The sequence below is a fragment of the Anticarsia gemmatalis genome, chromosome 24 (genome assembly GCF_050436995.1).
Source record: "Anticarsia gemmatalis isolate Benzon Research Colony breed Stoneville strain chromosome 24, ilAntGemm2 primary, whole genome shotgun sequence".
NCBI lineage: Eukaryota > Metazoa > Arthropoda > Insecta > Lepidoptera > Erebidae > Anticarsia > Anticarsia gemmatalis.
The window spans coordinates 2,562,116-2,587,456 of NC_134768.1; the positions used below are offsets into that span (position 1 = coordinate 2,562,116).

Genomic DNA, 25,341 nt, shown 5'->3' on the forward strand with positions numbered 1-25,341 from the left:
TAACATAACAAATAAACTAAAACCGCTGTCTTTTTATGTTTGTAACTGTCGAGACAAGGTGTGTATGGGAGCGATGGGATCACACGTTCCGTGGGACGAACGAAGTCGGGCCATTCCGCTGTGCCTGAATTCTTACAGCAATAAGTAACCGCGCTGTAATCCTGCTCTAGAAAGTCGTGCTTTTAAAACGTTTAAGAGCCACCACCATTTTGATGGAGAGGCGCCGGAGTAATACGTCACAAGTTAAGCCTTTGAAAGAAATGAAACGTAATGATTGATGTCAACTCGACATTGTCATTTAACTTCACAATTCACAACAATGTATCACATCTGTATCCAATAATAACCATGATTATAACAATCAATTAATTGCAGTTCAAAACAATGGCCTCGTAAAATAATCCGCAAACAAAAATGCCACGACCACCCTGGCACAGAAAACCGTAACACGAAAGAAATTTACATTTATCTACGATGTGAAACTATGTGTAATATATTCAGATGGAGACGTAGAAAGCTGGACAAACGTACACAAACCACATCACAAAAAAAGAAGAAAAGAGTAAGACATGACTTGCGGAATAAACCTGAAGATTTAAGGAAACAGCAAGTGAGAAAACTTAGATCTATAGTTGCAGCTAATCGGCTGAATGCTGGGCCTTCGAAAGTCCGCCGTACAGACAGCAACGAGTCTACTATAGCACACAGTGATCGAGGTTATGAAGCCAGTAATGAATCAGAAACAGACATGGATAGTCCAAATATCTGGTATGATGTCGGCAGCGATGGCGTCGTCCGAAAGCACTACAGTGGTAGACGCAAGACGAAAGAAATGCGCATTACCGAAAAAAAATTGTAAATATTTCTCCATTTGATAATGAACTTGTTGAAATATACTGTTATTGTTTTTATCAACTGTTTACTAATATGAATTGTTTTGATAATTTTGTTTGTTGTTTTAGTCGTAGTAGTTCGGTATTGTAATACGCCTTCTTTTCTAGTAAAATTAGAAGGCACGTCTTGTGCCCTTCCCTAGCTACTATTCTTTTCAATAGGGATTGCAATCCGGTATAATCTTCAATCCGGCCGGATTTTACCGGATTGACGACAATCCGGCCGGATTAGAGACTGCTTAGTGCTTATACATAGTTCGCCATTTTTGATGAATGGGAGGAATGGGCAAACGTATTTGAGGGTAAATGTACTTTGATTTAAAAAAAATAATAGGTATAAAACATTTTATCATGAAGAAAAATATCATCTTGAATTATAACATTTTAGTATTCATTACTATTTTGTTTTCACCGAATGAAATTGAGATTAAACTATATATTCTATATAATTAAATTATCAGTCTTAGTTATTAATGTAATTATCTGTAAGTACTTACTACCTACTAGACTAGAGCAAAAATAACTTTATATTTTTTGGATTTTACTTAACGAAAATATGAAACTATTTCGAATAACAGAACAATCAGTTTAATTATTGACAACAATCAACAACATGATAATTAGTTTAACAGACTTAACAATCAAGCATTTCTTATATGTGCTTATAAAATCAACTTTAGTCATTCATAGAAAAAGCATTTATTTGCTGCAATGCAGTGTAAAGTTCAAGTACTTGAATCAGTAAAACAATCATTTTTGTGTCTGAAAAAAAGATCTAAGGTAACATAATATTGATAGTTCTATCCCCTAATCTGCTTCTGATGGAACTACAAATTTAAACCGTGGCTGAAAAGGCTCTTTCTGCCTTAAAATATGATATTATGGATTATCTTTTCGCGATTTTGAGGTTTATCGGATCCGGCACCGGATCCGTTGCGTTAGTGCCGGATCCGGTAGGTCTAGAAACACGCCGGATCCGCCGGATCGGATTGCAATCCCTACTTTTCAATTTGGTAACGATCAAATTTGAAAATGCGAGATAACAACTATATCGGTTCTTCAGTTAATGGGTAAAAGCGTAACAGACAGACAAAAAAAAACACTGGATGAGTAAATATGTAAAGCTGAGTGCCACTAATAAATCGATAATTGCTTATGATGATATTAATGTTAAGAAAATCGAATGATCGTTGTATTAACGTACAAAAATGTAGGACGTGGGGACCATTTGGTATACTCTGCCTCCAATGCAGACACGTAAACAGCCAGGTAGCTAAACGAGATGAGCCAAGTCGTTACCGAGTGGCGTCCAATGAATACTAGAAATAGTGTGAGGGAAGTCGGGTAGTGGTTAGAATAAAGAAGAATTATACTGTGCATGAAGATCTGCGTATTTATTACGAAGAAAAAGGCATCGGTTAAATCATTTTAATGAACCTTCATCAACAAAAAAAATACCTATAACCCTCTTTAGATCATATTGGATCCTGACAGAACAGAATAACCTACTTTAGAACGTTCTCTCTTGGTATATTTACTTTAACTTTTGGTTCTGTCAATCAACTGTCACTCAACTGCAGAGTGTTTCTCCGTCAAATATTTACAATTTTTTTATCTTTATTACCTAATAATATTTTGTGTAATACATATGTAGATATCAAGCATTGTGTTAATATTTACAGCACTAGTTTTAAAAAGAAACTTCGAATAAAATTTTATGTGACTAATATTTCCAAACTGCACAAAATAATTTAACTATCTGCTCATGTGGTTATAACAATAAGTCCCTGCTGCACCAAATAACGGCTATAACAACAGCGATTAGCAGTAACGGCTATAACAATAGCTGTCTACAACAACGGCTAAAATAACGACTAACAATGTGTTGCTGTTGTGGAGCTTGTTGCCGTATAATCAGATGTCTGCTTTGCGTGTGGCTGTGCATGTGGTGTTTCGAAATGTGCGGCTGCAGGGAGTACTGCGAAGAATGCTGCAGCGCATGTGATGATATGGATTAACCTGAACAAAACATCAACAGTTTGATGCTGCTTAAAAGTGTTTCAGAGGTAACCTGCAAGAAATATGGCCCGTGTGTTATATTATTGCGTGCCAAACTTTCGGCCTTTCAGTTTTGATACGGAAAAATCTCAAAGTGACATTAATGGGCTATGTTTTAAAGGATGGAATCGAAAGACTAGGAATGAAATGCCGATGACAACGTCTTTTCAAAATGGAAGTGACAAGATGGATCTCTGTTCAAAATCTTAAGAGTTCCCGTGTTTTCAGTGTAGCTGAAAGCTGTATCGTATGGCTTTTTATGACTAATATTCTTTCAGGAAGGGAGCTGCTATTTCTTTTTAGAAATCAAATAACGCTCTTTCTTAAGATGTGATATTCATAAGTACTCACTGTTGAAGTGCTTAGTCCCAGAATTATAAGTATTTGATGGATTATTTCGTGATTGTGATTTTTGTATTGGTTATTTTAAGTTTCATTTTATTAAATGATGCTTCTAGTTAGTAGTTAGTTTTATTTTCTTTAAGGGCAACAACATCATATCCTACTGACTCAAAGATAGACCTATGTAATATATGTGTGTTTGTTACACTTTCACACAAAAACTACTGCATAAATATTGATGTAATTTCACATGGAGATATTGAAAACACAAAGTCAAACATAAAGTTCTTCTATTTTCCAGAATCCATTATTTTCCAAATTTGTACAGGGAATTACACTTTGTAGGCGAACAGAGTCGCGCGAGTCAGTATCGAAAAGACTAAGTATTGTGATCATCCTATTTACTCTATTTAGACCACTTTATTTTTAAGATACTTACACAGTGGAGCCAACAAGAATTATATAAAAGTGGTCCCGGGCTAAGAAAAGGTTGGGGACCCCTGATTTAGACTATGAAAATGTAAGATCAGAACTTAACACTTAAGAAAAACTGCAAATAATGTTTGTTCAAAATACATTTATTGACTTCAATACAAACTTAACACTTCAATCGTCTGTATTAGGATTACAACAAGGGCTACAATCAGAGCAGGCACAGTTAAACTCAATCCCGCACAAGTGAAACGCGTACGCTATAAACGTGAAACAAAACAAACATCTTAAACTACCACAAAAGTTACAACAACACATTCAAAGTTTTAACAAACAAAAAGATTTAAAATACGGATAACTTCTTATAATAATTCAATTAAAAGAATATAATATTAAAGGTGGGTATAAAGTAAGTACGTACTTATGTGCGAAAACTAATGTTAAATCACCATTGCAGTAATTTTTTTTTCATAATATTATTCCCTAAAAATATGCATAATTATTAGTTTTACTTTTCAGCCCCCAATGTTTGGACTATTTGATATATTCTAGTAGATTTTACGGCGTTTAAAAGAAATTAGTATTATTTTTCCATTTCATTCCGATTACATATACTTGCATAAGGACTTCTTAACCAAGCTTACGACAAAATATCTTAATAAAATTGTTTGCTTTAAATATATTTCTAATGCATAAACTTGTCAAAGTATTCACGGATGTTTGTCATAATTTATTTTCGTTCATGAATCACTGTTTCTGAAAACGTTTGATAAAGTCAAACAATACCTTTTTCGTAACTGAGCAGCAGTAACGCCATCTATGATTACTTACAAACATAATTAAAAATAACTAAAAGCAATTTACAAGTTGAATCATCATTCAAGTTATTACAATTTAATGTAATATCCTATTAAGTAATTGGAACCGGTTTTGATAAACCAAATGGAACAAATGACCTACAAACACCTGTCTTTCCTTATCAGTTGTTTACGCATTTTCACGGCAGATAGCGCCACTGATACAGTCATTATTGTAGTACTTTAATTCTATAGCAAACACATGAAATCATTCTTGTTTACTTCGCGGTCGTATATTGCGGTGTAACTTCAAGAATAATTCATTTGTGTTGAAAAATCCAAACTTAAATATGGCGTAGGACATTTTACGCAAAGCCAAATAACTTCACTACAAGTTGAAGAGTGTCATCAAACAATAAAATAGTGTTTCTAGTGCAGTGCTAATTTAATAAACACTTAATTATAGTGGAAAAAACATTATCAAGACATTTTGCATCAACAGTACGATCAAAAACTTACATTTAAAGACTTTCAAATCAGTTTTTCGACTGAATTTTGTTAATAAAACTTATTTTTTTTATGTTATAAGTTAGAATATTGAACTAAAAGACGTTTTAAACAGTTTTATATAGTTTAAAGAAGTACTGGCGTGTAAAAATGTGTTGTTCGTGTAGTTGTAACTGCGGGGCGTGCGGCCGCTGTCTTCGGTGTTTGCTGTGTGTGACGGCTTGTGTGTTCCTGCTGAAAATGTGCGGGTGCGAGGTCGATGATGACTGCTGTGGTGGAGAGGGAGATTAAATGTTAATAAATATGTTTGTTGAGTAACTTGATGTGTTTTATTTATTATTCTCTGACGACGACATTAAAAAAAGACAGGAATACGTGGAAATCTTTAGAGAAGCCTTTGTCGAAAGCTGTTTCACATAAAAATCCAGTTGCCGATCAATAGAATTTATGTAATTTATAAGTACCTACTTGATAGAAAGAAGGCATAGTCACTAATAATATTTAAGAATTGTAAGAAAAGAAACAGCAGCAGGTAAAGGCTATTTTATTTATTATTCATTATTACTATCAGTCGGTGTTTAGATTCTATCAATAGTAGGTATACCTAGTTGGTGGCAATCTAATTTTCCGTCACTATAATTCGTTGCTGAGAGATTCACATATTAAATAATGCATAGGTAACTAGCTATTCTGCGTGTAACTTAAGAATAGTCATACGAGGAAAATCTCACAAGAGCAAACCCTCAACATTATGTTTGAGTATTGTCTAAAATTAGCTGGCGTGTCCTAATTCGAGGAAATATTCCCGAAATTTTGCTCCACGGTCGATTTTTTAACGGACGTCAAATAACAGTCGTGCGAAATACATAAATACCATTAAATACTTATTGAATCATAGTAGGGCAAAGATAGATTCCTAACTTTCAGGTCCTCTGAAGCGAACACCAGCTGAGCCTGGTCTATACCTATAAGTATGTATCAGACTGCAGGAATGCGGAGTCCAGGAGGTCCAGTAAACAACTAGTCCTAAAAATTAAGGCCTATTGACCAATTGCTGACAATGCTGATAATTATTTGAGTCAATAGGTACCTACTGTCTTTACTTGCTTTGAGTTAATGATCGATTTTGGTAACTTAGCCAGTGGTACAGCTATGTTACAAAATCAAACTTAAAAAAGCGATGTCTTTAAAAAACTGAGCCACTCAAAATTATAAAATAATCCTGTCCTTTTTAAAGTCGGTGACGAATAAACTCAGCATTTTCCTTGTATAAACATTTTTGGATAAACACATTTACACTTAAAAAATCTATAAATAGTCCAAGGTTAGAACTATCTTCTATTTACTCTATCACTTGAAAAGATAATAGATAATAAAAAGTAGGCACAACATAAGCTCAGATAACACTGCGACATAACAAACATAAGTAGATTTATCAAATACTAGTTTTTACCCGCGACTTCGTCCGCCACCTGAATTTTCCCATGGGAATGCGTTATTTTCTCGAGGTAAAAAGTAGCCTATGTCCCTTCTCGGGTATCAAAATATCTCCATACCAAATTTCATGCAAATTGGTTCAGTGATTGAGTAACAGACCGACAGAGTTACTTTCGCATTTATAATATTACTTAGTAGGTATGTAATACTCGTAACTCTTGAACTGAACAGTAAAAACCCAATGTTGTCAAGGTAAAACGGCTATTGTTTGAAAATCGGCTACGGTTACTGTTTCGTTCTCATGGTACCTAATTTAAGTGCATAAGTATTCAACGAGTTTGCTAATAAATAGTAACAAATTCATGAGGTTTTTAATTACTGTTGAGTACCTACTTATAGGTTGATGATGATGAGTATTAGTTAGGATGACATTAATCTATATTGTGGTGACTAGGTAATAGCTGCTACACACATGGCCGCCCGTGTGTGGCCCGGTCTTTTGTCTCTAGCATTCGAGCGGTAAATCTGGGTAGGTATTGACTCTGCTTGGCTTGTGCCTCCGGCATGTGTGTAGCATCCATAACGGGTACCACCCCTGCGTGCCTATGTATGTAGTTTGATAAAAGAAGATTATCATTTTCAATTATTGATTTGAAAAAAGGAGCCTTCTTTTGATCCCGCTCCTTCAACGTAAACTAAATTCCAAAATCCAGTCGCCAACCTCGTATGTCACGCGGTTGGATTTGCTTTGTAGCTTGAATACTAAAATTGTTCATTATTATCAGAGATTTGAGCAGCTTTATGTATAAAGAGCCTATCTGTACCACTGTATATTGTATAATGAACCTTACATAACATATCAACTAAAAGACGCTAAACATTTGATGTGTCATAGACTTGTAAACATTCAAATTATGTTGACAAGTTCATATTCACTACACAAATGGAAATCGTATTTTCCTCTAAGTAGTTAGTCAGGTAGACATGACTCATTTATTCACATCGGTTGAATATGCATCTTAGGATTAAGAAAACAGAGTTGATATTCCCCTGCGGCAGTTTTCTTATTCATTGTCTACTCATAGACGGTCACCTGATTCCAAACTAAGAACTTGTACTGTAACCTGACTACTGACAATCATACTCTAAGGGACAGTTTCACGGCTTATGGATAAACTGCCGAATAACCTAATCGAAAGATAAAATCAGGCAATATCGAAATTCCACCGGGTAAACTGATCGATTATTTTTGCAGATGTGTTGCAATTGTAGCGAATTCAAAGTCAAAGTTTCTTTATTTGATAAATTATAACAAGTATTTGAAATTGTCATAGTACCTATTTTGTGTCGACCACCGTTTCGGAAAAGCTGTGGCTCGTGAGAAGAAACGGTTTGCTCTTTTTAGGTAGGTAAATACTTCATTATTTTTTATTAATTATTTCGCGTTGCATGCTTATTTTCTATTATCATTCTGATATTAACGTGAAAATAAACAGGCATGTTCAATCACGGATTGTACGACGTTTTGAAGCTAGTTATGCCTACGTTTCACACAAAATAACAAAATGTATTTGTATAATAAGCTGGGATTTAAACCCAAGACACGATTCGCACAGTGACGTAGAGACCTCCAATCCAATGCACTCAACATGCAGTAGAAAATGCATCTCTATTTATTCAATTATGCACTTTACCATTTAAGTAACAGAGCACATTTTCTTTTGCAGTTTCCTTTTAATACTTGCTCTGTGATCATTTGTCACAAGGCTTTGCATCAAGTAATTCGTTCAACATTTATCACGGGTTTAGTCATCAATTGACTGATCGGTACAGTCATCTTATATAGATAAATGTACAGGAAAAGTCAATAAGGTTTAAATTAATCTTTAAAATGGGAATATGATTACGATGACTACAAGATGAGATCCGGAATATAGTACACGTGAAAAGATTTCAGGGGGTAAAGGGTGTCTGGACTGCCTCCGTGGCGCAGCGGTTAAGGTCGCCACGCCGCCACCGTTGCATTGCATCGAGAGGTCGTTCGATTCCCACACGAAATTAATTGTAGGATCCACAAATAATTATTATTAGGTATACGAGACAAAAAGGATCTATGTTTTTATCTAGGAATTTGGCACCAAAGTTCAGGTTACGTTTAGAATCAAAACTATGCCATTCAAAGATTTGTCGCTTGAAATATTAATGACCGAATTCAGTGTAAATTTGGTTGCAACATCGATCAAGGCAACAAACTAAATCTTTTCAGGTAAAATATTTTTATTATGTTTGAGAAAAAAAACGACTTTAAAGAATACATGTATATTTTAATCTTAATTTTACTTCATACCTTGGTAAAAACCACAAAAAGATAAATAATTTTACGATCAATAAACATTTTTACGTAATCATACTTTTATCAATATTATTTTTTTAATAATTTCATTATTATGTTTCTGAACAATTGTTACAACATTTTTAAGCCAAATTCAATTTAACTTTTTACAGAAATACCTACTAACAATTATTAAGACATCGATCAAATAGTTCCCAAATTCACCTTTAAAAGGGCAAGACAAACACACATTTCGTTTAAAACATTTTATTTTTATTTTACAATTAAGATAATTAAATATAATAATATAAAAGCTATATAGATTCAATATACTGTCATGTTTTTTCTTGTAACTCCTGCGTAGTTTTTAATTCTTCCATTTTATTGACTGAAACAAAAAAATAACAAATTTATGTCAAAACGTCGAAACTGTCTCCGTGTTCTGCATCGTGTATACGACTGGTAAGGATGTCCTGTGTTTGATTACCGGGTCGGGCAAAATCTGAACTGGCTTTTCTAATATCAAGTCTCAGTAAAAGTTCGCAATTTGATAACGAGGCCGGTATTAAGCAGATTATTTCAGAAAATATTTTTTGGCTCGACCATTCTAGGTCTATAGGACCCTCTTGCAGCCGCATACTATAATGCGAAAAGACTTTTTCCCCGACCTAATATAAAGATCTTAACTCGCACGGAACCAGCGTGGAGCACTGAAGGACTAACCCTTCCCTCATCCTGAGAGGAGACCTTTGCCCAGCAGTGGGACATGTTATAATAGGCTATATTAATGTTAACTTACCGTATCCCGTAGAGTATTTTCCGCTAGTATATATTCTTCTGACTGTGGGTTGAGCGTCATCTTGTAGTTAGTGAGTGCCGCCCGGTCTTTCTGCTTCGCTAGCGTTTCTATTACTACTGAGTGTATCTGTGAATTACAATATAATTAGGACTGTTATTTTAGTATAACATTATATGTGTTACGTCGGTATAAGGTTATTAAGGCTAATTTTAGGCGCATAGAAATAAAGTGTCGTCTGAATTTTTGACTTAAATTAAACTTGACGCGAAAAAAAAAAATGATAAAAAAATCTTTCCCATTAAAATTTTTAGCTGATAATTAATTTGACACAGCAAAACCTGTTGAGTTAGTAAGTTCTTCATTACTTAGTGTATTATGCATCCCTGTAGTGTAACGGTATAAAATTTCGCAGAAGGGCAGTAAAACGATCCAATTTTTAGACAGTTTATATAATTGAAATATTTTTTTATAAAATTAAATGCGCATATTGACTGGTGTTTCAGTTAGACCGGTATTTTGCAATGGCATAAGTAGTTCGAGTAGAATAACATTTGTTTACATAACTGATACAGTTTAGTGGCAATAGCGCAGTATAAATAAATATTTACCTTATACATATGCGCTAGTCGCAGCCTGTCGTCGTTGCCTGCGACTTTATTGACGCAGGTCGCTAACAGTCGCTTGCTAGCTTGTAGCTCGCTCAGTCGCGCTAGCAACGTCTCTATTGGAATGTGGGATGATACTGTGGTACGACCCAGCCAGTCCTGGAACATTATAACAAGATTTTAGTCCGAGGCATATTGGTTAAAGTTTAAAGGTAAGACTGCGTGTGAATGTCGTGGATACTATTCCCATTTTTTTTTCTTTTAAAGTAACAACTCATTTAGAATTGAATTTATTTGCATTAAGAATTGCTCTTGTGTCGCGGGGACTTTTACAAACATACAAACAACGGACGCAAAGCACGATCAGACCCGAAACAGCTATTTCTCTAAGTCTATTGTTCGTGTCGACTTAGACCAATAATAAGAGTGGAAGCTATGCAATGGGTGACTCTAAAAGTTGACAACTTCTGGACTAAGAATTGTACAAAAGAAAGTATAATTTGACTCGAAACGTCGATTTGTTGATCGTAAAAATATTTTTCTCAAGTGGGAATCGAACTCACGACCTTCCAACGGAGAGGTTGGGGTGTGGAATTGACATTGTGGCAGTGACGTGACCTCCACAGCGCCGTAGAGTGCGTCATTAAGTTGAAGGTTTACATTTCTATTTCCAGATATCTTTAAAACAAACTTACTTTCTTAGTGAAGAGAGATTCAACAATATCCCATTTGGCTGACTTCGCGTGAACATTGAGCACTACCCAGTCGTATTGTAAAGGAGTTATCTGAAAAATAACATTTATCCATTAATTACATAGACGTTAAAATTTATATCCTTGTGACAAAGTTATGTCACAAACAATAAATAAATCGCTAAATGTGTTGCTAAGCGTAAACTCGAGAACGGCTAAACCGATTTGGCAGATGCTATTTTGTTCTCTTTGATAAAGAAAGAAAGAAAAAAATATAAATTACAATATTATGGAAATGAGCCCAATTGAGGTGGTTTCGTACATCGGTCAGTCTTTATATGAACCAGATCGATATCCTACTACACAATTATTACCTTATGTCGTTGACACAGTGTGAGTGGTGACATAGCGTTGCCAGCTCCTTCGTGCCAGTGTTGAGCGCAGTTGTGTGCCAGCCACTGTATCACTGACTTGTAAGGCAGCTCCGGCTTGTTTATGTGCTTCTGCCATTCTGAAAATATAAAGAAATTAACTTAAAACCTGTAATAAATGTATCTCTAAAGGCTAACTTATTGCTTCAAAACAATATCGGTTCAAAGAGTCTGTCCGAACTGAGAATCTCAAATACATTTTACACTACACATTTACTACATTTTTACTTTTTACCGCAAAATTGAATATTCTTTGGTTAAGTAGATACGTAGCCACACACATTAGGATATTAGGGAGCGGTTTAAACACCACACGGCAGTCGTGCTTTAAGTACCACTCAGGTTTAGACAATTAAAATATTACGGTTGAATTCAGACCGAAAACAAATATTTGAATGATAAGCAAATCTAGTTACATTACAAGCTCTGATCAGTTTGGCATCAGGTTAAGTTGTATAAGTTGTGCAAAGAGATGTATTATTCCAGACTTATACACTAGACTAATTTATTCTATAATGCCTAATATAATATATAGCTGACCCGCGCAACTTCGCTTGCGTCACATAAGAGAGAACGAGTAATAATTTTCCCCGTTTTCGTAACATTTTTTACAGGTACTCTGCTCCTATTGGTCGTAGCATGACGATATATAGCCTTCCTCGATAAATGGGCTATCTAACACTGAAAGAATTTTTCAAATCGGACCAGTAGTTCCGGAGATTAGCGCGTTCAAACCAACAAACAAACAAACAAACTCTTCAGCTTTATAATATTAGTATAGATTTATAATATTAGTATAGATTAGTAAAGATTAGTATATATTTACCTAACAACTTGATGTAGTCGGCCAGCATGGTGGCTTGGTGCTGCTCCACGCCGGGCTGCTCGAAGTGGTTACACAACAGGTTCATCAGCTTGCGAAGTAGCGCGTCTGTGTTGTTGCTATGTGTGTTTGTTTGTTTATATATTAGTATATATTTACCTAACAACTTGATGTAGTCGGCCAGCATGTTGGCTTGGTGCTGCTCCACGCCGGGCTGCTCGAAGTGGTTACACATCAGGTTCATCAGCTTGCGAAGTAGCGCGTCTGTGTTGTTGCTTGTGTGTTTGTGTGTTTATATATTAGTATATATTTACCTAACAACTTGATGTAGTCGGCCAGCATGGTGGCTTGGTGCTGCTCCACGCCGGGCTGCTCGAAGTGGTTACACATCAGGTTCATCAGCTTGCGAAGTAGCGCGTCTGTGTTGTTGCTTGTGTGTTTGTGTGTTTATATATTAGTATATATTTACCTAACAACTTGATGTAGTCGGCCAGCATGGTGGCTTGGTGCTGCTCCACGCCGGGCTGCTCGAAGTGGTTACACATCAGGTTCATCAGCTTGCGAAGTAGCGCGTCTGTGTTGTTGCTATGTGTGTTTGTTTGTTTATATATTAGTATATATTTACCTAACAACTTGATGTAGTCGGCCAGCATGTTGGCTTGGTGCTGCTCCACGCCGGGCTGCTCGAAGTGGTTACACATCAGGTTCATCAGCTTGCGAAGTAGCGCGTCTGTGTTGTTGCTTGTGTGTTTGTGTGTTTATATATTAGTATATATTTACCTAACAACTTGATGTAGTCGGCCAGCATGTTGGCTTGGTGCTGCTCCACGCCGGGCTGCTCGAAGTGGTTACACATGAGGTTCATCAGCTTGCGAAGTAGCGCGTCTGTGTTGTTGCCTTGTGTCTTTACTATGTGCTGGTATTGATACATCTGGAAAATAACATATAGAAATACTGTGAGAATATTTTATTAGGTCGAGGAAAAAGTCTTTTCGCATTATAGTATGTATGAACTTGTAATAAAATCTCTTTGGCTTCAAGAATCACAAATGAGTACACGGTTCATTAGGTTTCTTTCAGTGAGCGCGCGAGGTACCCAAATATCGAGCTTTTTGTGTAGAGAAAAGATTTAAGACAAGTTCATACATACTATAATGCGAAAAGACTTTTTCCCCGACCTATTATTACAATATTCGGTTCATTTGTCTTGTATAGAAATTGCTTTAGGGCATTTTCATGGAAAGTCTGGCCTGAAGATTAGTAACCCTTTATGACTACATTCATTACCATAAAATTTAGCATGGAGACAGTAATTGAAGACCAAAGAACAAATACAAGCTACATTTTTTAATCAAATCATTTTTTTACTAAGATTACATGCGACCTGACTACGATACATATTTATTTATATGAGAAAATGTTACTATTATTTTAAAATATTCAACAAACAATGTGATTCTTTAAATACTTACAGCCGCCTCTGGACTTCGACCAAGCATTCTGTAAATTCAAAGCAAAATGATTTAATAAAAAAGACATTTTCATAGCACACACAGCATAGTACCTATTGTTGTTAATATACATATACTTACGTTAACAAATCAGTGAGTTCAGTGATCTTTCCCTCACTGTGTAGAAATGCTATGTAGTGGTTGAGGGCTACTGGTCGAGAGGATAACAACTCATACACCAGTTTCTTGTTTAATGTTTGTATTAGAAATAATACTACCTGGAAATAATAAAGAAAAACATAATAGACACCAGTACTAAAGGTTATTTATTTGATAAAAAGAGCATTTTTTTAAATATTATAAGATATGAAAAAATTATGATTTATTGTAAAGAAATGAGCATAAATTATGAAACTGTTAATTGTTCACTAAAATATTTTTACTACTACTAATATCTACGTTTGTTAATGATTACAATATCATACTTACAGTTAAAACAGCATTTCCATCGCCAATAGCGAGCGCTCCATCCAGCAGTTCTCTCTTACTCTTCATACTTCGATGCACGTGTAAAGAACAGCTCCGGCCGAGGGTCAGTCTTTTGAGAGTCATGGCGACCGTCTCTTCGGAGTCCTGCTTCGGCTGCCTGGATGGATCCTTGCCTGATTGGGCGAGGAGTACTGGAAATGGATAATATACATAACTGTGTACATAGGATGTTACAATTAGTGTTGAATCAACAGTTTATCCATAGCGGATGTGCAATTTTGACGGCTTAAAGACATAGATAGACAGATTGTTTTGAGAATTGCGCATCTATAAGGTAAAAATAGAACCCTATTACTAAGAATCCGTTGTGTGTCTGTCCGTCCGTACGTCCGTCTGTCACCAGGCTGTATCTCATAAACCGTAATAGCTAGGAAGCTGAAATTTTCACAAATTATGTATTCTTTATTTGAATTTTCTATTATAGATGATGGTACGATACTTAACGGTACCCTTCGTGCGCGAGTCCAACTTGCACTTGGCCGGATTTTAACATTGCTCTTGTGCCTCATGGACATTGTGGATTGTGCAAATATTTGTTTCTAGTTGGAATCTATCTCGCCATGGGGAAGGAATTATTAGTATGTAGTTACTAATTGTAGGTAAATAAAGTATAGCTGTGGTTACTCAAGTAATTATTTTTTTGGCCAGCTGCATTAGTAAATTCCGATCTACTATTCATACATAAGTACATAGTATACTTACCCATAACACATTACCCTCCGGTGCGTTGCGCAGTCGGGTAAAAAGACCCATAGCACTTTGGCCTACCCGGTAATCGAACAAGACCACATGTTGAGTGGTCGTAAACATGTTTTACCCAGACCAGAGGGTAATGTTTTTATTGAAATGTATTTACCCAATTATGTATTCAATATTATTTGATAAGTTAAACATTTATTCATAATACCATTAACAAGGCACTTTGATAAACTTTTTATTAAAGTTCTTGTATAAACAAAGTCTCTAATAAGGTAGGAATAACCTGTCATATTTAACTATACAAAAATATTAGCACTCACTAAAAGGGTTATCCATTAAACACGTAAGGTGTCGTGGTTTTTAAGGTATTGAGAAGCGAGTGATCTTTACTTGATATTAAAGGATGCTTATGGCTAAGGTTATTAGCTCTTGAATAAGGGAGTAAGATTTGCATTTTTTGTTCGTTTTACTGTATACTATACACAAGCTTTGCATATCGCATATCACAAAGGAGAGGACGGTTCAAAAGTCACTAATCTCATCACATGATTAATGGCCAGCTCCTTACAAACCACAAAACTCACACTTTTTAAATGGTCTTGTGTATTTTCCGACATGTTTTTATAAATCTTGTTATTTTGTACTAGCTGACTCGCGCAACTTCGCTTGCGTCACCTAAGAGAATTGGTAAAAATGTTCCCCGTTTTTATAACATTTTTCGTTGCTACTCCGCTCCTAATGACCGTAGCGTGATGTTATATAGCCTATAACCTTCCTCGATAAATGGGCTATCTAACACTGAAAGAATTTTTCAAATCGGACCAGTAGTTCCTGAGATTAGCGCGTTCAAACAAACAAACAAACAAACTCTTCAGCTTTATAATATTAGTATAGATAGTATAGATGTATGTACTCAGTTTTTATTCAACTTCATTATTCAATATTTCTCACAGTTAAAGTCCACATTATTAAATATTGCACAACTTGTGTAATATTGTGAAAAATATTGCTAAACGGCGGAACTCGTTTTGATGAATTTTGGCGGAATGATTGAATATATTATCTACTTATAATAGTAAAAATTTGGTATAAACAGTATAAAAATGTCGTAAACAAACAAATTATTTTATTTTTTATGTGCTGTATTGAAAATAATGGTCACTTTACTGCCCTACGTAAAACGTGTATGATTTTTGTTTAAAACTTTTTTTGCGTCATTCAAGATAGATACTCAATTTGGCTTTATATTATTATGTCTTAAGTTCTCTGTAAAATAAAGTAACAATATCCTTAAGGTTGTTAACAATGACCACAATCCACGCAATCTTGGCCGAAACGTCAAGACACAAATGAAGGTAAACAAAATTGTTTTAGACTATTGCTTAAACTAGGGGCCAGTTTTATAGCTTACTTAAAGTACAGATAAGCTATAGAGTTACAGTAAATTTATAAAAGCAGTTGACAATTTTCTAATTCGTGAAACAAAAGCTAGAGCAGTTTCACGATTACTAGAAGTGTCAGATAACCTATTTGCAAGATAAAGGAACAAATTTCTGAAAAACATTGTCAGTGTTTTATTTGATACGTGAACTAATACTTATCAAGAAGGTACTTTAACTTTAATAAGTACAGCTAAATAACTAACTAAAGTTAAGTGTGTGTCCACATACTCAGTTCCAAGACCTTAGATGACACGAGGCTGCTAAGTGGTACAGCAGCTGACTTGGCCGGAGTGATGCTGACATTACTGAAGATGCTCTCCTCGCTTTGTCCTGGGTATGACTTCTGACCAATGGCTAAGATCTCTTGAGGTGATAACTGGAACAAACAATTACATATGATTTTATCTATACTAATATTATAATCTATACTAATATTATAAAGCTGAAGAGTTTGTTTGTTTGATTGTTTGTTTGTTTGAATGCGCTAATCTCAGGAACTACTGGTCCGATTTGAAAAATTATTTCAGTGTTAGATAGTCCATTTATCGAGGTAGGCTATAGGCTATATTTCTATATTGGGGTGGGGATGTGCATATGCTTTTGCAGTTTGAATAATCACGACATGCTTCTCGCTTGCTTTTCACACGCTTGCCTGCACAGACGCATGGTAGCATAAGTACAAACCCCTCATAGTGCCTCCATCAGAAGCACTGTGAGAGCGAGGTCTTAGGGGAGAGCGCAACAGTCGTGAAGATCCCTAAGGCAAGTCCAGTAGTTATCCTTCCCGTGGTTGCTTGCCCTGTTATTGGTCCAGTTCCCTCAGAAATGGATATAACCGAAACTACTGGGCGCCTATCGCAAGGATGCTGAGGTCACACCTTTGCGAGTTCATCATCTTACAGACAAGATGGTGGATAGAATTGACCTCCTGCGTGTTTGTGCCGTGCGCGGGAACCCGTAAGGAGTGGATGAAAGAATCCTGGGGGTTGAGCTGAATGTCAGCTGCGGCTGGCAGGAGGCAACACGCCTCTTTGGTCTGGATTTCCTCCGAAACGGGCGGTCAAGGGCTAGCCACCTGCGATCAAGCGGCTGAAGCATCCGGTCAGACGGATGCTGGCGAGCTTCCTGGAGTGATGGAGTCGGCAGACGGCGGAGCAGGACCTCTCGCAGGTTGTGGTAACAGGTGAGTTGTTTTTGCACCGTTTAGTCTCGTCGGCGACGCACTTCGGGGAGCTATATCAGTCCGGTAGCCTTGGTGCTATAGAGCATCCCCACATGAGGGCTCCGAGGAGGGTGAGGAGCCGGACTGACGAATCACATTTAAACAAAGGTATGGATAAATTATCAAATAACCAAACCCAATCCAGTGCGAAAGCACCTACCGCGCTAAGCGCAAAGACTACTGAGGGCGTCAGCGGAGGCGACAGCGACTCGTGTAGCTGGACCGAGGTGTCTCGCAAGAGAACCTGTGGGCTGCCACGACAAGCTGGAGCCAAAGCCAACCCCAAAGTTGGGTCAAAAGCGGAGGGGAAGCCCGAAAGGCAAACCGAACGGGCCACAACAGGCCCGAACGGTGTCGATAAGGCGACCCAACCTCCGGCGAACGAAAGTGCCCCAGGGAGCAGTGGCGGGAGATTCCAGAGCGGAAGGACCGGGGTGGCCTCTAGGGGCCCCTGTGGGCCACCGACCTCTGACCCCAATACCAAACCCAAAGGCACGCAGGAGGGCCCTAGCGCATCAGCACAAAGGCGTAATCGTCGGCTGAGGAAGCTGCAGGCACTCCAGAGCAACAACGATGCACCTACCAAACGTGCAAGGGAGGTAAGCGACGGGTCACAAGAGCAAGCCCGGGAGGCCAAAAAGCCAAAAACCCAGGGCTCCTACCGAGACGTCGTTGCGGCCAGCCTCAGGATGGCGGTCATCCTTGAAGGGTATCCTGAAAGGAAGATGACCATCAAGGAAGGACACAAAGTGCAGGACCTGATGTTCGACCGGCTGATGGCGATGACCGGTCCGCCGCCCCTCGTCAACATGGGCAACATTGTGTCCGGGGCACTGTTCTTCACCTGCGCCGATGAGACCTCAGCGAAATGGCTGAAGGAGCTCACCGGCTCAAAGGTAGGTGAGGATAAAATTATTAGAGTAGTGGCAGCCAAAGACCTACCGAAGCCGGTCAAAATGGCCTGGAAGTCGCGCGCCGCGTCCGAAAAGGACAACAGGCGGGTGCTGATGCTGGTGGAGAAGATGAACCCGGGCCTGAAAACACAGGAATGGCGAGTCATCGACACCCAGAATGACGAGTTCACGGTGCGGAGAATCGTCATGATGGACAAGGACTCGGCCGAGTTCATCAAAGCCCGGGACTACAGGCTACCCACCGGCATCGATTTCAGCATTTTTAAACTGCTAGAGGATGCCTCCCCGGTGGCCAGTACGTCAGGGGAGGAGCAACGAGAGCCGCCTGAGGAAGGCGACCCTCCCGCCTCAACGACAATGACGGAGCCTGCGAACCCACCTCAGCGCCCCATGACCCCTGGAGCCCCGCCATCCCCAGTGTCAACCATTGGCACTGAGGACCTTTTTGGGGAAATGCGGAACCTGGCGCTTGAGGAGGACGCTCTCCTAGAGCCGTCTCCAGACAGCGAGGCGGGCGGCGACCCATAGTTGCCCCCCCCACCTCCACCACCAAATGAGCCCCCAATCAACCATCAACATGGAGGGTTTAAGGTACGTTCAAATCAACCTACAGCACAACAAGGCGGCTACGGCCCTTCTGGCACGAGCCCTAAAAGGAGGCAAATTCGACATTGCTCTCATACAAGAACCCTACATATATAAAGGGGAAATCAAAGGATTAGACGACACTGGAGGAACAATATGGAACTCCAGAAACACTAATAACGGTGTGAGAACGTGCATATACACCAGGAATGGCGTAAATGCATGGCCTCTGCACGACTTCTGCTACAGGGATCTGACGGCAGTCAAGATCAACACAGGGGGAAAAGATAGCAGCAAGACCATCATCTCTGCCGCTGTCTACCTTCCCTATGAGGAACCTAACCCGATCCCAACACAACTTGAAGGTCTGGTTAACCACAGCATCCAGCACAAGATGGACATCATTATTGGATGCGATGCAAATGCTCACCACGTGATCTGGGGCAGCTCGGACACCAATAGAAGGGGAGAAAAAGTACTGGAATATCTGGTAAGTTCTCCTTTACAATTACTCAACCGAGGAAACAGCCCTACCTTCGTCAATGCGCGGAGAGGTGAGGTAATAGATATAACCCTAGCCACTAACACTGCTAGCAATCATATCGCTAACTGGCATGTATCAAATGAAATCTCGCTTTCAGATCATAGATATATATGCTTTAACTATGGGACGACTCGCGTAGACACAGCTACGATCAGAAGGAATCCCAAACACACGGACTGGGTTAACTATAGCAAAGATCTAAAGATCTTGCTAGGTGACCCGAAGTGCAAGCTCAATTCTACCCTGGATATAGAACTTGAAGCAGACCGGTTATCGAAAACGATCACACAGGCCTGGACGGATAACTGCCCGGCAAAAGAAATCAAACCCAAAAAAGTCCCTTGGTGGAACAAGGAACTGGAGGCTCTAAAACGCGAAACCAGAATCGCCTTTAATAGAGCTAAGGCCCGAAATGACTACAGTGACTATTCAAAAAAGCTAACTGAATATCACAAAGCTGTAAGGAAAAGCAAGCGAAAATCCTGGACCGATCATTGCGGCCTAATTAGCTCGCTTCCAGAAAGCATGAGACTGACCAAAGCACTATCGCTGGCCAAAGAGAGCCCGCTCACCAGTATCAAAAACAAAGACGGGAAACTCACAGAATCTGGGGAAGAAACGCTACGCATTATGGCTACCGAACATTTCCCAGGCTCAACTATCATCAACATAATGACAGATGAAGATATAACGCATAGCGAAGAAAATCTCATCAAGACGTCAAGGGCTGAATGGAACACAGCCAGGAAAATAGTAGATGGGAACCTTCTGAAATGGGCAATTGACAGCTTTAAGCCCTACAAATCACCAGGACCAGATGGTATATACCCCATACTCCTACAAAAAGGCAGCAATGTGTTAATACCACACTTGGTGCGTATTTACAGAGCATGCCTAGCCTATGGCCATATACCAAAACTATGGTCAAAAGTGAAAGTAGTATACCTGCCTAAACCGGGAAAAACAAACTACGAAGATGTTAGGTCATATCGACCCATCAGCCTTACATCGTTTCTACTTAAAACGATCGAAAAGCTGATTGACAAACATATAAGAGACGGACCTTTAAGAAACAATCCACTCCACGATAGGCAATGTGCTTATCAACAAGGGAAATCGACCGAAACAGCTCTTCATCTAGTGATAGAACGAGCAGAGGCAGCACTGGAAAGCAAAGAAATATGCGTGGCCACCTTCATAGATATAGAAGGGGCCTTTGACAGAACCACCTTCGAAGCTATCCAAGATGCTGCTTTAAAACATGGCGTGAACCCAACCATCTGCAGATGGATCGGGAATATGCTGCAAAACAGAGTTATCAGTTCCACGTTAGCTGGCGATACAATCCACATCAAAACAACCAGAGGCTGCCCACAGGGAGGGGTGCTGTCGCCTCTGCTGTGGAGCCTAGTGGTCGATTCGCTAATGAAAGAACTGAACACAGGACCATTCTACACGGTAGGTTACGCAGATGACCTAGCCATTATGGTCAACGGAAAAATTCCGACGATCGTCTCGCAGTTGTCACAAGAAGCGATCAAAATAGCAGAAAGATGGAGCAGAGAAAACCACCTATCCATCAACCCTAGTAAAACCACCACGATGTACTTTACTAGGAAAAGAGACCTCAAAAACTTCAAAAGCCTAAAGATGGCAGGAGAAGAATTACAATGGTCGACACAGGTCAAATACTTAGGACTCATACTGGACAAAGATCTGACCTGGAAAAAACACCAGGAGCATATAACCAATAAATCCTTAAGAATTTTTGGCATGCTCAGGAGGGCCTATGGCAAAACATGGGGACTCCAACCAAAGGTACTATACTGGATCTACACAATGATGATCCTACCCATCATCAAGTATGGAAGTGTAGTATGGTGGCCAAGAACCAATAAAGAGACATGCAAGAAAGCGCTCAGCACAATCCAAAGGGTTGCCTGCATGTCTATAACAGGTGCCTTCAGAACAACACCAACGGCGGCAATGGAAACCTTACTTGGAATCACTCCTTTGCACCTTACAGTCCAAAGAGAGGCAATCAATGCGTTGAAAAGACTCAAAGATGCAAACCTCGGGACAAGGAAGATGATGACGTGCAACCATACAAACATGGGCATAAAACCTCATCTAAAAGAGATGCTAGATATGAACTCTGACAAAATACAGACAATACTAGTCACTCACAGAAACTTTAAGATGACGATTCCGACGAGAGAAGAATGGAGTCAAGGTCTCTACACACAAACCAAATCGAGACAGATATGGTACACCGATGGCTCCAAAATGCAGAACGGCACAGGAGCAGGCGTTCACTCGGAGGACTGCAGCATAAGCACTAGCCTAGGCAGATATGCTTCAGTCTTCCAAGCAGAAGTACACGCAATCATCGAATGCACCCAAGAGATTATAAAACGAGATACAAAAAATCGCGACATTTATATACTCAGCGACAGTCAAGCAGCTATTAAAGCTCTCTGCTGTTTTAAGGTCAATTCGGGACTTGTACTGAATTGCATAAAGAACCTGAACAAGGTAGGTCGTACAAACAACGTTAGGCTAGTTTGGGTACCAGGCCATGCGGGCATAGATGGGAATGAGAAAGCTGATGAACTTGCACGGAAAGGATCAGAATCACTCCCAATAGGTCCAGAACCAATAATTGGACTACCTGATGCGACAGTCAAACTGGCAATAACCAACTTCACCAGGGACCAGCATCTGAAAGAATGGAAAGCCATATCTGGACTAACCCATTCGAAACTGTTCATAAATAACGTCAACAAAAGCTGGAGTAATAACCTAATAAACCTCAGCAAAGACAGCATCAAGAAAATACTTGGTGCTTTCACAGGACACTACGGCACGAACTACATGTTAAACAAAATAGGTGCCATAGATGACCCCAAATGCAGGCACTGCAATGAAGAAGCAGAAACCATGAAACACATACTGTGCGAGTGTGATGCTTTAGGAAGGAAAAGAATGGATCTTCTAGGATGCGGTTACCCTAAACCAGAAGACTACAGGCTGCTTCCGGTGGGGTGCATAGCAAAACTGATAAGTTTTGCCCTGCCCCCCAACGTCTAGAGCAGCAAAGGAGGGGGTGACACAAAGGATCAGGAATGGTCGAAGTGTCAGCCAGTCATTAACTGGCACCCCCACCCCTAAGATAAGATAAGATAAGATAGGCTATATATCATCACACTACGACCAATAGGAGCAGAGTACCAGTGAAAAATGTTACAAAAACGGAGGAAATTTTGACCTATTCTCTCTTATGTAACGCAAGCGAAGTTGCGTGGGTGAGCTAGTTTATTTTATACAGTCATTACTGTTGTACCTACAAGTGTAGGCTGAGGCCTTAGATCTATATGTGTGTGACAGGAGATGAGGCTATTGCCACTACCATGTTAAATATAAATTATCATGAATAGCTACTTAATTTTTGGTAACTGGTAAGCTAGTATCAAAGTTATTTAAGCCGCCCGAAGGCCTTTAATAAGGTGCAACAAATGATACCTCCAATCTTAACATAACAGTGATGTTATAAACACATATGGCCTTTATTCAGCCTATATTCAAATGAGCTTTAATCTCAGTGATAAAACAAAAATCATTTTTTTGAGAATATCATTATCATATTCTTTTTTATATTTTGTTTTTGTAATCAGCAATATGTTTTCTGTTTATCTTTCCCAAATTTTATGTGCTAATGGACAAATTACAAAAGAACCTATTCCCCAGAGAGCTCAGTAATAGGACCTTATTTTGAAATACACATCTGGCTTATCCTTTTCGCCATATGTACAAAATTTACCATTTGTTAAAAGATCAAGGATTTATCTTCATCTCACCATTTCTTTATTACCCCATTATGTATGGATTTAGTTTTATGTTGAACTGTTTAAAATTACAAAAGGTTTGCAACAAAGTAAGTAATAAAATGTGAAAATGCACAACAATGTATGTGTTAAAACAATACTTTAAAGGCTTATTTGTTATGTTCTAGGTTTATTACAATATTCCAGTACTTATTATCATGTATTTATTGGACGTAAAGTTGTTTTCAACCAAGTAAATAAGGTAGAAATGAGCTGATGAATTAACAAAATTCAGACCATTGTACTACCCTATAATAATAATTATTATACAGACAAACTTCATTAAAATGTTTTAGTTATTAAATAAGACATATTGCTTTATTACTCTCGGAGAAAGGCAAACAACTAAGCATTTAAAGTATGCTGTACTTGAATGACTAAAAGTTGTTTTCTGTTTAAAAAGTTTTTACTCACAACATCATCGTCGAAACTCAGCGCTGTGGCTTTTGTTTCACTCGTATTCCAGTAATCGTCGTCATCCATTATTTATCACAGCTTTTCTTAAAATTAAATATAATTTTTATACGAAAAATATGTAAATAAACAGTTGGTTTATGTCAAAAATTTACTGACAAATGACAGCTTCTCTATTGACGACGAGTGACGTTGCCTTACGTTTTGTTATTGCAAACACATTATGGCATCAAAATCGAAATACTATTAGTATACCTATTTTTGCAGATTGGCGAGTATTAGGAAGTAAATACCAGTGTGTAGAAAACTGCGGTTATAAATTTTTTTAAAACATCTTATTTTCGATTTGCTGCACTCGTTTCCTGGGCTATTGCTATAAGGTACCTACAGCAAGGTTATCAATTATTTGTTGATTCATAAGAACTTTTAACTGTGCGAAGGACACTTTTAATATATCTTTACATAGCTAATATTAGACAGTTAAATCTTCCTAGAACAAGCAGTCCTTATCTAAACTCATGGATTAGGGACAAACTTCTAACACGATTCTATTTCCTTATTGTGTGTGTTTTTATGAATGTAAACTCCCTAGAGAATCTCAGGGTTGAAAATGTTATGTTTATCAACTGCGGGAGTTGTAAAAAATCCTTGCTTAATTTTTTGTACCTAATGAGAATTTGAATCCACAGATAAATATTGTATTTAAATTTTAAAATTCGAAACTTGAAATCATCTGCGTGAGAAACTTTTGTGTTCGATTGTTCTTTCGACATTTTTTTAACCCTTTAGTCAGATTAATTAGGTCACCAAGTACAGAATTGTCGCACTTTTCATATATTTTCGGGCACTTTATCGATCGGATATATTATTAGACATGGCATGTATCTGTTACTGTAAAAGCCCGAACTGTGGTAAATCCTAAGATTTTCCGGTAAAACCTAAGATTTACCAACTCTCAATGGTAAAAGTCCGAACAAGCCAGAGTTTAAAAACTATGTTACGATATATAAAAAAATCCTTCTTCATAACTATGTTTATAACTATTTCACGGTATAATTATATACTGTGACATACTTATAAAGAAGGAGTTTTGGGCAAAGCGACATGGGTAGGTTAGGTTAGAAGGCTAAGGTGGGAGCTTCGCTTCGCTCGCTCCCACCTTAGCCTTCGTGGTTATTTTTTTTTAACCACCCAGAAGGAGGAGCCCCGCGAAGCGGGGCTCCGGCGACATCTCGACATCATCAAGTGAATATAGGCAAAAGTTCGAAATAAAAGAATTCTTCGGACTTTTACCATTGCGAGTTGGTAAATCTTAGGTTATACCGGAAAATCTTAGGATTTACCACCGTTCGGGCTTTTACAGTAACATATCTATGCAAAAGCCGTAAAGCGGACTCCTCCACATAAAAATAAATAAATATTTTAGTTTGTATCTACTGAAAATATTGCGTTAACCATTATTATCTTTCTATGATTATATTAATTAGCC

At 38.3% G+C, this 25,341-nt stretch overlaps 1 protein-coding gene across 1 annotated transcript; it reads right to left on the reverse strand.

Moving 5' to 3' along the window:
• Window positions 1–9,049: 9,049 nt before the first annotated feature.
• Vps16B (Vacuolar protein sorting 16B) lies at window positions 9,050–24,008 on the reverse strand. Its single transcript, XM_076130273.1, has 11 exons — window positions 23,853–24,008; window positions 16,518–16,665; window positions 14,089–14,279; window positions 13,741–13,877; window positions 13,621–13,648; window positions 12,929–13,079; window positions 11,269–11,405; window positions 10,898–10,987; window positions 10,206–10,361; window positions 9,598–9,723; window positions 9,050–9,186 (listed from the first exon to the last, which is right to left on the reverse strand). The coding sequence occupies exons 1-11, from the start codon at window positions 23,919–23,921 to the stop codon at window positions 9,166–9,168; spliced, it is 1,254 nt and encodes a 417-aa protein (XP_075986388.1). The 5' UTR covers window positions 23,922–24,008; the 3' UTR covers window positions 9,050–9,165.
• Window positions 24,009–25,341: the final 1,333 nt, after the last annotated feature.